The 15960-nt window shown below is 49.9% G+C and overlaps 2 protein-coding genes across 5 annotated transcripts in view; one reads left to right on the top strand and one right to left on the bottom strand.

The window, feature by feature from the left end:
* TJP3 (tight junction protein 3) overlaps nt 1-13023 on the bottom strand; it is a 57047-nt gene extending 44024 nt beyond the window's left edge. The window contains exon 1 of one of the 4 annotated variants that reach the window (XM_083720274.1): nt 12871-13023. Coding sequence is in view for 1 of the 4 variants with exons in the window: in XM_083720272.1 (XP_083576398.1) it covers nt 4463-4480 (18 nt within the window). In the remaining 3 variants the exon portion in view is untranslated. Of the gene's footprint in view, nt 1-830; nt 934-4462; nt 5080-12870 lie in introns of those variants that run through there. The other 3 variants (XM_083720275.1, XM_083720272.1, XM_083720276.1) reach the window with 3 other exon arrangements.
* The window catches only part of GAMT (guanidinoacetate N-methyltransferase), a 218826-nt gene that overhangs the window by 56933 nt on the left and 145933 nt on the right, over nt 1-15960 (top strand). The gene's annotated exons all lie outside the window — the stretch shown is intronic.

Raw genomic sequence — 15960 nt, forward strand, 5'->3', positions numbered from 1 at the left:
GGTCAGACCAATACTTTGAATTGTGCTTGGAAACGTCCTGGGAGCCAACGTAGGTCTTTCAGGACCGGTGTTATGTGGTCTCGGCGGCCGCTCCCAGTCCCCAGTCTGGCTGCCGCATTCTGGATTAGTTAAGGTTTCCGGGTCACCTTCAAAGGCAGCCCCACGGAGAGCGCATTGCAGGAGTCCAAGCGGGAGATAACTAGAGCATGCACCACTCTGGCCAGACAGTCCGCGGGCAGGGAGGGTCTCATCCTGCGTACCAGATGGAGCTGCCCTGGACACAGAACTGACCTGCGCCTCCATGGACAGCTGTGAGTCCAGAATGACCCCCGGGCTGCACACCTGGTCCTTCGGGGGCACAGTGACCCCATTCAGGACCAGGGAGTCCCCCACACCTGCCCACCCCCTGTCCCCGAAAAACAGTCCTTCTGTCTTGTAAGCATTCAACCTTAAGCATAGATTTGTACGGCGGCCGTAACGATGCCTTCATCATGGGGGGTCAGACTAGATGACTCTAGGGGTCCCTTGCAACTCTACCATTCTATAAAATCGGTCCTTTTTATTTCCCTAAATGACGCTGAGTTTGGGATTTGCTGCTGGGAAACAAAGCACTATCACGCGTAACTTGCAGGGTGATAGTAACACACTATTTGCCCCCTCCCCAAAATCAATGCAAGCCATTTTTTTATTTAAAGTGCCCCCTTTACTTCCAATTGAGGAAGGGAGCTGTTTATGCTTGCTTTTAAAAACGAGCTTTTTTTACTAGCCCCGATTTATTTAATTTAATTTATTTTCCGCAGGGTATATAGGGTCTGTAATAATTGGCTTACCTCAGGTGGGGGTCTAAGGCGATAATGACGCCTTTAAATCTGCCACTCAGAAGCATGGAGGTATTTCGATAAGCGGATCAGCTCTTTCGGCTGAAAAAACGGGCTCTCTTTAAAGAAATAAATAACTCAACTGCCAGCAGGCAGATAAAGCATTCCAAGAAGTTTTGGAAGAAGTGTGGGGGAATAATTTGTGGTGAAATTAGGTCAAGGTGGCTGAATAAAGGAAGTGGCGAATGTTGCTGAAAGGGAGAGGAAGAGGAAGGGGGGGAGACAGAGGGGGGGGAGAGAGGGAGATAAAGAGAGAGAGGGAGGGAGGGAGAGAGAAAGAAAGAAAGAAAGAAAGAAAGAAAGAAAGAAAGAAAGAGGCAGGGAGGGAGGGAGAGAGGGAGGGAGAGAGAGAGAGAGAGAGAAAGGAAGGAAGGAAGGAAGGAAGGAAGGAAGGAAGGAAGGAAGGACAAAAGAAATAAAGAAAGAGGGGGAAGAAAGAAAGAGGGAGAAAGAGAGGGGGGAGGAAGGAAGGAAGGAAGAAAGAAAGAAAGAAAGAAGGAAAGAGGAAGAAAGAGAGGGAGAGGGAGAGAGGGAGAGAAGGAAGGAAGGAAGGAAGGACAAGAAAGAAAGAAAGAAAGAAAGAAAGAAAGAAAGAAAGAAAGAAAGAAAGAAAGAAAGAGAGGGAGAGGGGGAGAGAAAGGGGGAAGGAAGGAAGGAAGGAAGGAAGGAAGGAAGGAAGGAAGGACAAAAGAAAGAAAGAAAGAAAGAAAGAAAGAAAGAAAGAAAGGGGAAGAAAGAAAGAGGAAGAAAGAGAGGGGGGAGAAACGAAGGAAGGAAGGAAGGAAGGAAGGAAGGAAGGAAGGAAGGAAGGAAAGAAAGAAAGAAAGAAAGAAAGAAAGAAAGAAAGAGGAAGAAAGAGAGGGAGAGGGAGAGAGGGAGAGAAGGAAGGAAGGACAAAAGAAAGAAAAAAAAGAAAGAAAGAGGGGGGAAGAAAGAAAGAGGAAGAAAGAGAGGGGGAGAAAGGAAAGAAGGAAGGAAGGAAGGAAGGAAGGAGAAAGAGAGAGAGAGAGAGAGGAAAAAGAGGGGGTTGAAAGAAAGAAAGAGCGGAAGAAAGAAAGAGGGCGGAAGAAAGAGGGCGGAAGAAAGAGGGCGGAAGAAAGAAAGAAAGAAAGAAAGAAAGAAAGAAAGAAAGAAAGAAAGAAAGAAAGAAAGAGAGAGAGAGAGATCTACGAAATACTTCGGCTGAGGGTTAAAAGGTAAAGGTACAGGGACCCCTGACCATTAGGTCCAGTCATGGCCGACTCTGGGGTTGCGGCGCTCATCTCGCTTTACTGGCCGAGGGAGCTGGCGTACAGCTTCCGGTTAACTGCGGGCAAAAACATTATATGTGCCTGGCCTAACATCTTTCCATAAAAGAAATCCCTTCTTTGCCGGGGACTCGAAGGCGACCCCTTCCAACTCTTAACGATTTGCGCAACTCGTAGTTAAACTATGGAACTCCCCGTCACAGGAGGCTGGAATGGTCCTCGACTTGGATGGCTTTAAAAAAGGGCGAGGGAAATTCACAGGGGAGGGGAGCCTGGCTTTCGGTGACCACTAGGCATGATGGCTATAGTCGGCTTCTACGGTTAGAGGCAGCAGTGCTCCTGAAGCCAGTTTCTGGACACAAAGGAGGGAGAGGGGATACATGCTGGGGTCCAGATTGCGGGTTTGCCATGGGGGTATCTGAGTGGACTGATCCACAGTATCCTCTGATGCCCATGTGCAATTCTGCCCCAATACTGCCTGTTCTGACCGGCAGCTGTTCTCCAGCGTCTCAGACAGAGAGAGGGTTCTCCCCCTCACAAAAAAAATCACATTCTTAACCAGGGAGGAGGATGCAACGTGCAACCTCCGGCGCTTGCAAACGCCAGCGGACTACCCACTCAGCGACACTCCCCTCATGCCTCTTGAAGTCCGTGCAACTGGAGGAGGCTCTCAAGCGCTCTCAAGCGCTCACCTGGAGGTAAAAGGTAAAGGGACCCCTGATCATTAGATCCAGTTGTGGCCGACTCTGGGGTTGCGGCGCTCATCTCACTTTACTGGCCGAGGGAGCCGGCATACAGCTTCCGGGTCACGTGGCCAGCAGGACGAAGCCGCTTGTGGCGAACCAGAGCAGCGCACGGAAACACCATTTACCTTCCGCCGGAGCGGTTTACCTTCCCGCAGGAGCAGGGACTGAGCAATGGGAACTCACCCCGTCATTGCGGGGATTCGAACCTCCGACCTCCTGATCGGCAAGTCCTAGGCTCTGTGGGACAAATGTAAAGGTAAAGGGACCCCTGACCATTAGGTCCAGTCGTGGCCAACTCTGGGGTTGCAGTGCTCATCTCGCTTTACTGGCCGAGGGAGCCGGCGTACAGCTTCCGGGTCATGTGTCCAGCAGGACTAAGCCGCTTCTGGCGAACCAGAGCAGCGCACGGAAATGCTGTTTACCTTCCCGCCGGAGCGGTACCTATTTATCTACTTGGCCTGGTGTGCTTTCGAACTGCTAGGTTGGCAGGAGCAGGGACTGAGCAACAAGAGCTCACCCCTTCACGGGGATTCGAACCGCCGACCTTCTGATCGGCAAGTCCTAGGCTCTGTGGTTTAACCCACAGCGCCACCCTTGTCCTCACCTGGAGAGCCAGGCCAAAAATGGGTAAACAGCCGCTCTCACAGAAAGGCCAATCCCACATTCCTGGGACGTTTTGCCAGGCAGAAACTACAGGAAGTCTCCTTTGTTGTCCTAGCTAGAGCTTGGAGTGGTTCACACACAGCCAACACCCAAACAGAGCTTTGCTACTCTGCTCTTTCAAAACGGCAGGGTTATTATCGGGCCAAGAGGCCACATTTGGCAGTTTCTCCATGCCAGGAGACAAGACACACCTGTTGGATTTCTGCCTTTTTTACAGAAAAGTGGAAAGCTTCGGTTGCGGGGAGAGGTTGACTCCCAAACCGCAGTTTGTCCCACGAGAAAGAAACAACCTGATTTTTCCATCCTCCAAATCCAGGATCCCCCCACCCAAAAACCCCCACAACCCCAGTCCTCTTTACTCCATGGCAAAATGCACTCTGCACGCACCCAGAGACACAGCTTTCCAACTCCAAAAAGCGTGGGGCGCCCTGCATTAATCTAAACACTCTAACCTGGGAAGAAAAGGGGATACCTCTGAGCATGTCCAGAGCGCCAGGCCTTCACCCCCAAATTAACAACCCACCTGCCCATAGCTGTCAACGTTTCCCTTTTTTAAATTCCCTTATTCCAAATAGGATTCGTCGCAAGAAAAGGGGAAAGTTGACAGCTAGGTGGCCGTGAGATTAAAGCTGCACATTTAAAGCACACCCCCCCGGGGGGGAAATAATCTGGGGAACTGTAGCGTGCAGCTACACGCTACGGTTCCCAGGCTCCTGCCTCGAATGCAGCCCTTTCAACTAAACGCAGCTCGGGTTACACAATTCCCCCAGCAACCGCCTTGCCAGAAAAAAATAGAGAAAACAAGAATGTCGTTAAGCTGGGCAGACAAACCTCCTCAACTCCCGGCTCAGAGATAAGCCCATATTTTTTTGCAGGCTGGAAGTAGGTTATGAGGTGAAGGCCAACACATAACGCAAAATCTACTTGCCTGAAATCGTACGGCCATGGTGCTTAGAGCCAGCTTGGGCCAAACATCTTTGCCAGGTGGGAAACAGGTGTGCTCACCTGTCCACTGCCCCGAAGAGATTTGCCTAGGCCCGACCGAAGGCAGGCTTCCAGAATATATATATTTATATTCCAGGTTCTCTCCCCCTTAGCCTGTCGGCTCTGGTTTTCCTTCCTCTTCCGCACCCCGGGCCCCACCTCTTTCAGTGCACAGGTGTACCCTCCCCAAAGACACACCTAGATTCCAGGTGGAGCCAGAACTCTCCAGTTCCCTCGCCGGCTGGCAGAGGCCCCCAAGGAAATTCGCTCAGTGCAGAGAAACTTCAAAAACAGGGAATTCTCGGCTGCCTCTCGCAAAGAAAACATCTCCCAAGATCTGCCTCTGGCCGGCTCGCGACGGACCGGGGGTTTCCGATAACCACAAGGACACTGAGAAAGCAACAAAAGCTGAAATCCTATCCGGGGCTGGACACCGGAAGCGGCCTTATCTGGAGTCAGCTCCCTCTCTTTGTGTGTTGTCGCCAGCACGGGCTGGCAGCTGCCGGCCAGGATTTTGGAGGTCTTCCCTCCCGCTGCCCAAGTCTCTCAGGGAATCGAGGCCTGGAGATTTTGCAAATAAATCAGGCTGGACCGGGAGAGGCCGGCTGCTGTCGGATTAGGGCTTCCCTTCCGCTCGATAGGGCAGGACGCTGCAGCACGATCCTAGAATTGTAGAGGGGGAAAGGGACCCCGGAATCATCTAGTCCAACCCCTTGCAATGCAGGAATGTGCACGTGGACTTGGGTCTAAGAGTGTAGCCCCCAACTTGGTGCCCTCTACGGCGTCTCGGACTACAACACCCATCGTCCACTGCTAGCTTAGCAGTGGACGATGGGCGTTGTAGTCCAAAAGCTGGAAACCGGTTGGCTGGGGGGGGTATTGTTTTGTTTGTTATTATGCTGTGTATTTTTGTGTGTTTTATATTGCAAGCCTACCCAGACATGCGGAACGTAGGCATGTGTTTTTTTATCCGCTTCTTAGCTTGTCCTTGATTTTATTTTCTGAATGTTTAAAGCTGCTTTAAAAAATATATAGTCTCCCTGTTTTATTCTTCTTTGAGGTTCCGTTCCAACCAACCAAGCAGAATAGAACCCTTGCAAAACAAAAGAATAAAATAAATTTTTAAAACACGTCGACTTGGGTCTAAGAGTGCAGCCCCCAACTTGGTGCCCTCTACGGCATCTCGGACTACAACGCCCATCGTCCACTGCTAGCTTAGCGGTGGACGATGGGCGTTGTAGTCCGAAAGCTGGAAACCTGTCAGCTGGGGGGGGGTTTATTGTTTTGTTTGTTATTATGCTGTGTATTTTTTGCGTGTTTTATATTGCAAACCGCCTTGTGGATCCTCGGATGAAGGGTGTATAGAAATGTTATTATCAATAATAATAAAATCCAAAACCTGTGCCAGCGGGGGCTTATGTGATAATAATAATAATAATAATAATAATTTATTATTTGTACCCCGCCCATCTGGCTGGGTTTCCCCAGCCACTCTGGGCGGCTTCCAACAAAGATGAAAAATACACTAAAATGTCACATATTAAAAACTTCCCTGAACAGGGCTGCCTTCAGATGTCTTCTGAATGCCAGGTAGTTGTTTATCGCTTTGACATCTGATGGGAGGGCATTCCACAGGGTGGGCGCCACCACCGAGAAGGCCCTCTGCCTGGTTCCCTGTAACTTGGCCTCTCGCAGTGAGGGAACCGCCAAAAGGCCCTCGGTGCTGGACCTGAGTGTCCGGGCAGAACAATGTGGGTAGAGATGCTCCTTCAGATATACTGGACCGAGGCCGTTTAGGGCTTTAAAGGTCAGCACCAACACTTTGAATTGTGCTCGGAAACTTACTGGGAGCCAATGTAGGTCTTTCAAGACCGGTGTTATGCGGTCTCGGCGGCCGCTCCCAGTCACCAGTCTAGCTGCCGCATTCTGGATTAGTTGTAGTTTCCGGGTCACCTTCAAAGGTAGCCCCATGTAGAGAGCATGGCAGTAGTCCAAGCGGGAGATAACCTGAGCACGCACCACTCCGGCAAGACAGTCCGCAGGCAGGGAGGGTCTCATCCTGCGTACCAGATGGAGCTGGTAAACAGCTGCCCTGGACACAGAACTGACTTGCGCCTCCATGGACAGTGGTGAGTCCAAAACGACTCCCAGGCTGCGCACCTGGTCCTTCAGGGGCACAGTTACCCCATTCAGGACCAGGGAATCCTCCACACCTGCCTGCCTCCTGTCCCCCCAAAACAGTCCTTCTGTCTTGTCAGGATTCAACCTCAATCTATTAGCCGCCATCCATCCTCCAACCACCTCCAGACACTCACACAGGACCTTCACCGCCTTCACTGGTTCTGATTTAAAAGAGAGGTAGAGCTGTGAGTTATAGGAACAGGTAAACAGTGGCTCCATGCAGCAGTTTTAGTCTCATAAGCCTGAAAATCCAGGGTTTACCTTTGCCCCTCAATCTATCCCTCTTTCCCTATCTACCTTTGCCCAGTCGCATTCCACTTCTCTCAGTAGCAAATATTGACAGGCGGCTATGAAAGGGGAAATCTAGACTATTTGAGATTAGCGAACTCAAACAGACACAAAGACTGCTAGTTGGTCAACAGCGGACCGGGGCAGGTGGGTTAGGAAAATCCCACAGGATCTTACAAATCCATTTCTCGGAGCTCAGAATTGCAGCTAGATCGCAAACAAACAAAGGACTGGCTCAGAAATTGACCCCTTTGGCTTAACCTCTTAGGCTCCGCTGCCTTCATTTCAACTCTGGCGGTAGCGTCCCTCTCCATTTACAGATTTGCAAGGTCCTCGGGGCAGAGATCTTAAAAAGCCAGCTCTCCGGAATACCTCGGGGGAAGCATTTTCCCCCAGAATGCACATGCGACTGAACCTTGCTCAGATGGTTTGCTTCTTTAAAAGAAAAATCGGACAATTTCACATTGTCCCATGCTAGGCCGCGAAAAGCTGGACTGGATGAATCCCAAGCCGGAATTAAGATTGGCAGAAGAAATATCAACAACCTCAGATCTGCAGATGACACAACTTTGATGGCAGAAAGTGAGGAGGAATTAAAGAACCTTTTAATGAGGGTGAAAGAGGAGAGCGCAAAATATGGTCTGAAGCTCAACATCAAAAAAACGAAGATCATTGCCACTGGTCCCATCACCTCCTGGCAAATAGAAGGGGAAGAAATGGAGGCAATGAGAAATTTTACTTTCTTGGGCTCCATGATCACTGCAGATGGTGACAGCAGCCACGAAATTAAAAGACGCCTGCTTCTTGGGAGGAAAGCAATGAGAAACCTAGACAGCATCCTAAAAAGCAGAGACATCACCTTGCCAACAAAGGTCCGTATAGTCAAAGCTCTGGTTTTCCCAGTAGTGATGTGTGGAAGTGAGAGCGGGACCATAAAGAAGGCTGATCGCCAAAGAATTGATGCTTTTGAATTGTGGTGCTGGAGGAGACTCTTGAGAGTCCCATGGACTGCAAGAAGATCCAACCTCTCCATTCTGAAGGAAATCAGCCCTGAGTGCTCACTGGAAGGACAGATCCTGAAGCTGAGGCTCCAAGACTTTGACCTCCTCATGAGAAGAGAAGACTCCCTGGAAAAGACCCTGATGTTGGGAAAGATGGAGGGCACAAGGAGAAGGGGACGACGGAGGACGAGATGGTGGGACAGTGTTCTCGAAGAGACCAGCATGAGTTTGACCCAAACTGTGGGAGGCAGTGGAAGACAGGAGGGCCTGGCGTGCTCTGGTCCAGGGGGTCACAAAGAGGCGGACACCACTAAACGACTAAACAACAACAACAACAGGCCGCACAGGAAGGTTTGAGGGTTTGGGTGTTTTAATATTTTGTTGGAAGCCACCCAGAGTGGCTGGGGCAACCCAGTCAGAAGTCCGGCGTATAAATAGTAAGAATTATCCCCAGGACCTGAAGCCGATCGTCTATATTGCAAAGAGCTTATGTTTTTTCAAAACTGCAGCAAAAGTAGAGGGGGTGGACCATCCATTCAGCACCCCCTCATTAAAAACCTGAAATCTGTTTAGAGATGAATAGGAGGCCTTTCGTGGACTATTTAAAAATATCTATATGAAATCATAACTGTTTATGTCTGCTACGACCGCAGCCAGGAGGATATACGCTCAGAAATTGAAAGACTCTCATCCCATTGGCAAAGCTTACAGAAGCAATAAGGAACCAAGAGGGGAAAACTTTATAAAAGACTGGGGGAAATTTGTGGATTATTTGAAATGCTATTGTACAGTACACATGTAAGTACATTAGCAGGATTAACTTAAACAAAACAGTTAAAATTAATGTTTAAAGACAACAACAACAATAACAATTTATTTATACCCAGCCCATCGGCCTGGATTGCTCCCAAATCTCTGGGCAGTTTCCAACCCAAATAAGAACATTAACAGTAAAAATCTGATCCAATATAAAGAGTCACAGTAACTTTCAAATAAACAACTCATATCAAACAAAGCAACATTCAACAATCCATCAGAACCTAATAGTAAACGTTAAAATTAAATACTGTATCAGCCGATAATAATTAAACAGTTTACAGTTTAGACTGTAATCGATGAAAGATACGGTAACTATTAATCGGAGTAGTGGAATAGATACAATGTAAGAAACTGCAAAAGAAGTCAAAATATATATATAAATTTGTTGGGAAAGATTGGGTTGTCTTTATGTCAAAAGTATTACATTGGAAAAGTGAAAAATAAAATGTATAATAAAAATACAGTGGTACCTCGGGTTAAGTACTTAATTCGTTCCAGAGGTCCGTTCTTAACCTGAAACTGTTCTTAACCTGAAGCACCACTTTAGCTAATGGAGCCTCCTGCTGCCGCTGCACAATTTCTGTTCTCATCCTGAAGCAAAGTTCTTAAACTGAAGCACTATTTCTGGGTTAGCGGTGTCTGTAACCTGAAGCGTATGTAACCCAAGGCAGTGTTTCCCAACCTTGGGTCTCCAGCTGTATTTGGACTACAATTCCCATCATCCCTAACCACTGCCCTTGCTAGTGAGGGATTATGGGAGTTGTAGTACAAAATCACCTGGAGACCCAAGGTTGGGAAAGACTGACCCAAGATACCACTGTATATGAAATCAGGGGTCAGATTTGAGATACGAGGCGGCTTAGTTTGGTCAGAATCAAGTACAGTGGTACCTCGCACGTCGGACGGAATCTGTTCCAGAAGTCCGTTCGACTTCCAAAACGTTCGGAAACCAAGGCGCAGCTTCCGATTGGCTGCAGGAAACTCCTGCAGCCAATCGGAAGCCGCGACGGACGTTCGGCTTCCAAAAGAACGTTCGCAAACCGGAACACTCACTTCTGGGTTTGTGGTGTTCGGGAGCCAAAACGTTCTGACTCGCAAGGAGTTCAGATTCCAAGGTACGGCTGGTACACTTCCACTGTTAACGCTAAATACATGACGTTTGGTAAGCGAGCCACGATAGCCGCTAGAGGGTTTCTTAGACACTTACTATCTGAAACCCAAGGAGAAGATGGGTTGACAAATCTGAAATCTATTGACATTTTTTCCAGCTCATCTGCCCAACTACAGACAGTGGGCCCGTTGGCAAACCAACTCCGTGTCACACGGTTATAAATGAAAGAGGCTGATTTCAATATGAAGCTGCCTTATGTTGAGTTATTCATCATGACAGGCAAATTAAGGCCCAGGGGCCGGATCCGGCCCAATCGCCTTCTAAATCTGGCCCGCGGATGGTCCGGGAATTAGCATGTTTTTACATGTAGAATAGGGATGCGGGTGGCGCTGTGGCTTAAACCACAGAGCCTAGGACTTGCCGATCAGAAGGTCGGCAGTTCAAATCCCCGCAATAATGGGGTGAGCTCCCTTTGCTCGGTCCCTGCTCCTGCCAACCTAGCAGTTCGAAAGCACGTCAAAGTGCAAGTAGATAAATAGGTACCACTCTGGCGGGAAGGTCAACGGCGTTTCCGTGCGCTGCTCTGGTTCGCCAGAAGCGGCTTAGTCATGCTGGCCACATGACCCAGAAGCTGTCTGCGGACAAACACCGGCTCCCTCAGCCTATAGAGCGAGATGAGTGCCGCAACCCCAGAGTCGGCCACGACTGGACCTAATAGTCAGGGGTCCCTTTACCTTTACATGAGTAGAATGTGCCCTTTTATTTAAAATGCATCTCTGGGTTATTTGTGGGGCCTGCCTGGTGTTTTTACATGAGTAGAATGTGCCCTTTTATTTAAAATGCATCTCTGGGTTATTTGTGGGGCATAGGAAGTCGTTCAGTATTTCCCCCCCAAAATATAGTCTGGCCCCCCACAAGGTCTGCGGGACAGTGGACCAGCCCGCTGCTGAAAAAGTTTGCTGACTCCTGCAGTGTTAATCTATGAGCGCTGTATTACTACTGCCTCTGACTGGCAGTGAATGGGGGCAATTTTCAGAACAACCCTTCTCTACCACTGAGCTGTGACCCTTGTCAGAATGGCTGTGTTGGGGCATTGCTAGGAGTAGAGGAAAACACCCCCAAAACAGCAGCAACAAACACTTTTTATTTATCTGATATGTTTATGATTTTAATGGATTGCATCCAGCATTAATTCAACTCACAGAACACATGAACGGGTCTCAATTAGCCACACATGCCCCTTCATTTCAGTGGGTCTACTTTGAGTACACAGGTGGCGCTGTGGGTAAACCACAGAGCCTAGGACTTGACAATCAGAAGGTCAGCGGTTCGAATCCCTGTGATTGGGTGAGCTCCCGTTGCTCGGTCCCTGCTCCTGCCAACCTAGCATTTCGAAAGCACATCAAAAGTGCAAGTAGATAAATAGGTACCACTCCAGTGGGAACGTAAACGGTGTTTCCGCGCACTGCTCTGGTTCGCCAGAAGCGGCTTAGTCCTGCTGGCCACGTGACCCGGAAGCTGTACGCCGGCTGCCTCGGCCAGTAAAGCTAGATGAGCGCCGCAACCCCAGAGTCATCCGAGACTGGACCTAATGGTCAGGGGTCCCTTTACCTTTATATTTTACTTTGAATATGGCTCAGCTTGGATGCAACGGTTCTGCTTTGAGTAATAACTTCATTTGATTCAGCCCTATATTTACTGTGGAAAGCTTTCGAGGGGGCGATCGCCGCAAAATCCCGGACATTTGCTTACACACGGAAAAATGTGATATATATCTTGAGTTTCTCAGATATTAAACGAGGGGCGAGAACCAATGATACGCCACCTTCAGCCAGTGGCGTAGCATGGGTTGTCAGCACCCGGGGCAAGGCAAGTAATTTGCGCCCCCTAACCCATGGATTTGCGCCCCCTAACCCCCAGGTGTTGCGCCCGGTGCGGCCGGCCCCCCCTGCACCCCCCACGCTACGCCACTGCCCTCAGCTGCTTGCAGGGGGCTAAAAGTAAGACAGAAATGCAATACAAAAATACAAGGGGACGCACATAAAATATACCTCTGTTAAGTTTCCAGAGAAGCGAAGTTTCTCATAAAGGCCACAAAGATTTTATAATGCAGCCATACATTTAACTGAATTGCCTTCGGGCCTTTGCTTGGGCGCGAGGGAGAGGCAAGGTGTGTCCTGAAATAACAACAAGGATGAAGAAATTCGTGCGACTCAGCAGAAGCCTATCCCTGCCTACTCAGGAGTCAGCCCCACTGGGCCCAATAGGGCTTCTCGCTGACTCCCAGGTAAGTGAGGCTTGCCGGCGGCCGGGTGACTTTAAATGAGGTCTACTTCGCCTCTGGCTGGCTGGGCGCTTTAGGCAAAGATCCACGGTTGAAGAAACACATTTGCGAATTTTAAAAGGGAGAGAGGGCTGAGAAGGAGGGGAGGAATCGAAAACAGGAGCCACGTGCAGGAAACCAGGAAGTCGCTTTTGCTACGCAGACACCTTTCCCACCGCCATAGGGTTTGCCTTCCCTGTAAGTGCTACTCAGAGTAAACCCCGCGAAAGTCATGGGGCCCCCCGCTTCCCCATGCACCCCAGCGCGTCTAGGAACTTTGTTGGAGGCAAGTCCGGACAGGAAACTCGCGCTCCGCTACTCGGGAGTAAGTCCCGAGCAGGGGGACGCCTACGAACGCCCTCAAAAAACAAAACACAAAACTTCCAAGAGACTCAGTCCACCTGTGGAACGAGCGCCGGGATCGGGGCCCTGGGAAGCAATCCCGGGGGTGGGGGCTCTCTTCCTTTCCGAAGTGGGGGGGGGCGCAAACAGCGTCCCCTCCCCATTCAGCCACCTGAGCTCTCCAAAGAAGGCGTGCGCCCAGGGCGCAAAGACGCTTTCTGGAGAGGTGGATTTGGGTAGGGAGGTGGGGCGCACCCTGCTGCCCCCCCGCGCGCCCCAACACTAACCTGCCGGGCTGGGGGGCTCCTCAGCGACGGCTCTGGGGCGCAGGAGCCCCAACGAAGCGCGGGGCGATCCGGAGCGCAGACTTTCCTCCTCCTCCTCGCCTCTTGTTTCTTTCCTTCCTTCCTCCAAGCCGGGCGGGCAGGTGTGTTGCCTTTTGCCCAGGAATGCGGCTGAGCCGCTTGCCTTTAACCCCTTCCGTTCAGGCCCAGGGAGAGCGCCAAGCCTCGTTAAAAGGAGTCCGGCCGCTGGTCCCTCTATAGCTCCGTATTGCCTGCACGGACTGGCAGAGTCTTTTCGGGGGGGCTTACAGCCGAGGGAGAAAAGCAATGACAAACCTAGACAGCATCTTAAAAAGTAGAGATATCACCTTGCCAACAAAAGTCCGTATAGTTAAAGCCATGGTTTTCCCAGTAGTGATGTATGGAAGTGAGAGCTGGACCATCAAGAAGGCTGATCGTCGAAGAATTGATGCTTCTGAATTCTGGTGCTGGAGGAGACTCTGGAGAGTCCCATGGACTGCAAGAAGATCAAACCTATCCTTTCTGAAGGAAATCAGCCCTGAGTGCTCACTGGAAGGACAGATCCTGAAGCTGAGGCTCCAAGACTTTGGCCACCTCATGAGAAGAGAAGACTCCCTGGAAAAGACCCTGATGTTGGGAAAGATGGAGGGCGCAAGGAGAAGGGGACTACGGAGGACGAGATGGTGGGACAGTGTTCTCGAAGAGGCCAAGCTGAGTTTGACCCAACTGCGGGAGGCAGTGGGAGACAGGAGGGCCTGGCGTGCTCTGGTCCAGGGGGTCACCAAGAGGCGGAGACGACTAAACAACACAGCTGAGGGAGGCTCCTAGACCTGCCAGGAGAAGCCCGCTGGGGATTGATCCTATTTTTTTTGCTCGCGGATCAGATGCAAAGAATTCCATTCCATATGGAATCAAAATGGTCCGGCGGGAAGGGACACCCAAAGGTCATCCAGCCCAACCCCGTACAATGCAGGAATCTTTATTAGATCATCCAGGACAGATGGACATCCAACTTCTGCAGGGAAGAAGAGGCCACCACCTCCCGAGGGAGACCGATCCACAGTCCAGCAGCTCTCCCTGATGTCCTTCCCGTTAAAATAAAATAAGTTTCTAGTCCACATGGTTATAAAAGATAGGCTGGTTTCAATATGAAGCTGTCTGATGTTGAGTCAGGCTGTTAATCCACCCTCCTCTGACCGGCAGTGGCTTTCCAAAGTTTCAGGATGGAGGCAATTTCATTCTGCATGCCAAGCACCTGATCTGTGACCCATGTCAAAATGCCTGTGTTGGGTCATTACTAGGAGGAAAACACCCCCAAAACAATAGCAATAAAGGCTGTTTATTTATCTGATATTTTTATGGTTTTAATGGATTGCTTCCAGCATTAATTCAAATCGCAGAATAAATGAATGGACCTCAGTTAGCCACACACGTCCATTCATTTCAGTGGGTCTACTTTGAGTCTTGGGACGCGGGTGGTGCTGTTGGTAAAGCCTAGGACTTGCCGATCAGAAGGTCGGTGGTTCGAATCCCCGCAATGACGGGGTGAGCTCCCGTTGCTTGGTCCCTGCTCCTGCCACAACCTAGCAGTTCGAAAGCACGTCAAAGTGCAAGTAGATAAATAGGTACCGCTCCGGCGGGAAGGTAAACGGTGTTTCCGTGCGCTGCTCTGATTCGCCAGAAGCGGCTTAGTCCTGCTGGCCACATGACCCAGAAGCTGTCTGCGGACAAACGCCGGCTCCCTCGGCCAATATAGCGAGATGAGCGCCGCAACCCCAGAGTCGGACACCACTGGACCTAATGGTCAGGGGTCCCTTTACCTTTACCTTACTTTGAGTCTGGCTCGGCTTGGATACAACAGTTCTGCTCTGAGTAATAACTTGGTTGGATTCAGTCCTATATTTACAGTTTTCGTTGCTTTTCTGAAAATCGAACATTCATACTGTTTTATTGCAAGATGCTTAGAGATTCGTTTGCTTGTTTATTAAGCTGTACGTAAACCTGGTTGAATAAAAATCAGTAAATACCAGTACCTGCTCCGAAGCAAACACGGTTCAGCTCAAAAGACACAAGAAGTCAGGTTGAGAGCAGGGAGGTTCTGACATTGGAACCTGCTCTGGGAAAGTTCATGCTTGCACAATAAAGGCGTAGGACAAAAGTGCCAAAAGAATAAACATATAAATCATTTTTTTATGGGGCAGAAGTAAAGTCTCGCTGAATATGGTGGAATTTACTCTTTCAGTGTACCGTATATATATACTTCTGCGATGGACTTTATTTTGGAACTTTATAGTTAGGCTGAGAGTGAATGACCAGTGCCAATTTGAACCCTGGTCTCTCCCAAGGAAGCGATAGCTGGCAAACTGCCTTTTGTGTCAGAATTTCTGCCCTTTTGGTTTTTTTAATTTTTATTTGTGATTTTCAGTTTGGTGCTGGAGGAGACTCTGGAGAGTCCCATGGACTGCAAGAAGATCAAACCTCTCCATTCGGAAGGAAATCAGCCCTGAGTGCTCACTGGAAGGACAGATCCTGAAGCTGAGGCTCCAAGACTTTGGCCACCTCAGGAGAAGAGAAGACTCCCTGGAAAAGACCCTGATGTTGGGAAAGATGGAGGGCGCAAGGAGAAGGGGACGATGGAGGACGAGATGGTGGGACGGTGTTCTCGAAGATACCAGCATGAGTTTGACCAAATTCGGGAGGCAGTGGAAGACAGGAGGGCCTGGCGTGCTCTGGTCCAGGGGGGGCACAAAGAGGCGGACACAACTAAACAACAACAACCCCTGACCATTAGGTCCAGTCATGGCCAACTCTGGGGTTGCGGCGCTCATCTCGCTTTACTGGCCAAGGGAGCCGGCGTACAGCTTCTGGGTCATGTGGCCAGCAGGACTAAGCCGCTTCTGGCGAATCAGAGCAGCGCACGGAAACACCGTTTACCTTCCCGCCGGAGCGGTGCCTATTTATCTACTTGCACTTTGACGTGCTTTCGAACTGCTAGGTTGTGGCAGGAGCAGGGACCAAGCAACGGGAGCTCACCCCGTCATTGCGGGGATTCGAACCGCCGACCTTCTGATC

This window comes from Podarcis gaigeae, assembly GCF_964106915.1.
Source record: "Podarcis gaigeae genome assembly, chromosome: 18".
In the NCBI taxonomy this organism is placed as follows: Eukaryota; Metazoa; Chordata; class Lepidosauria; order Squamata; family Lacertidae; genus Podarcis; species Podarcis gaigeae.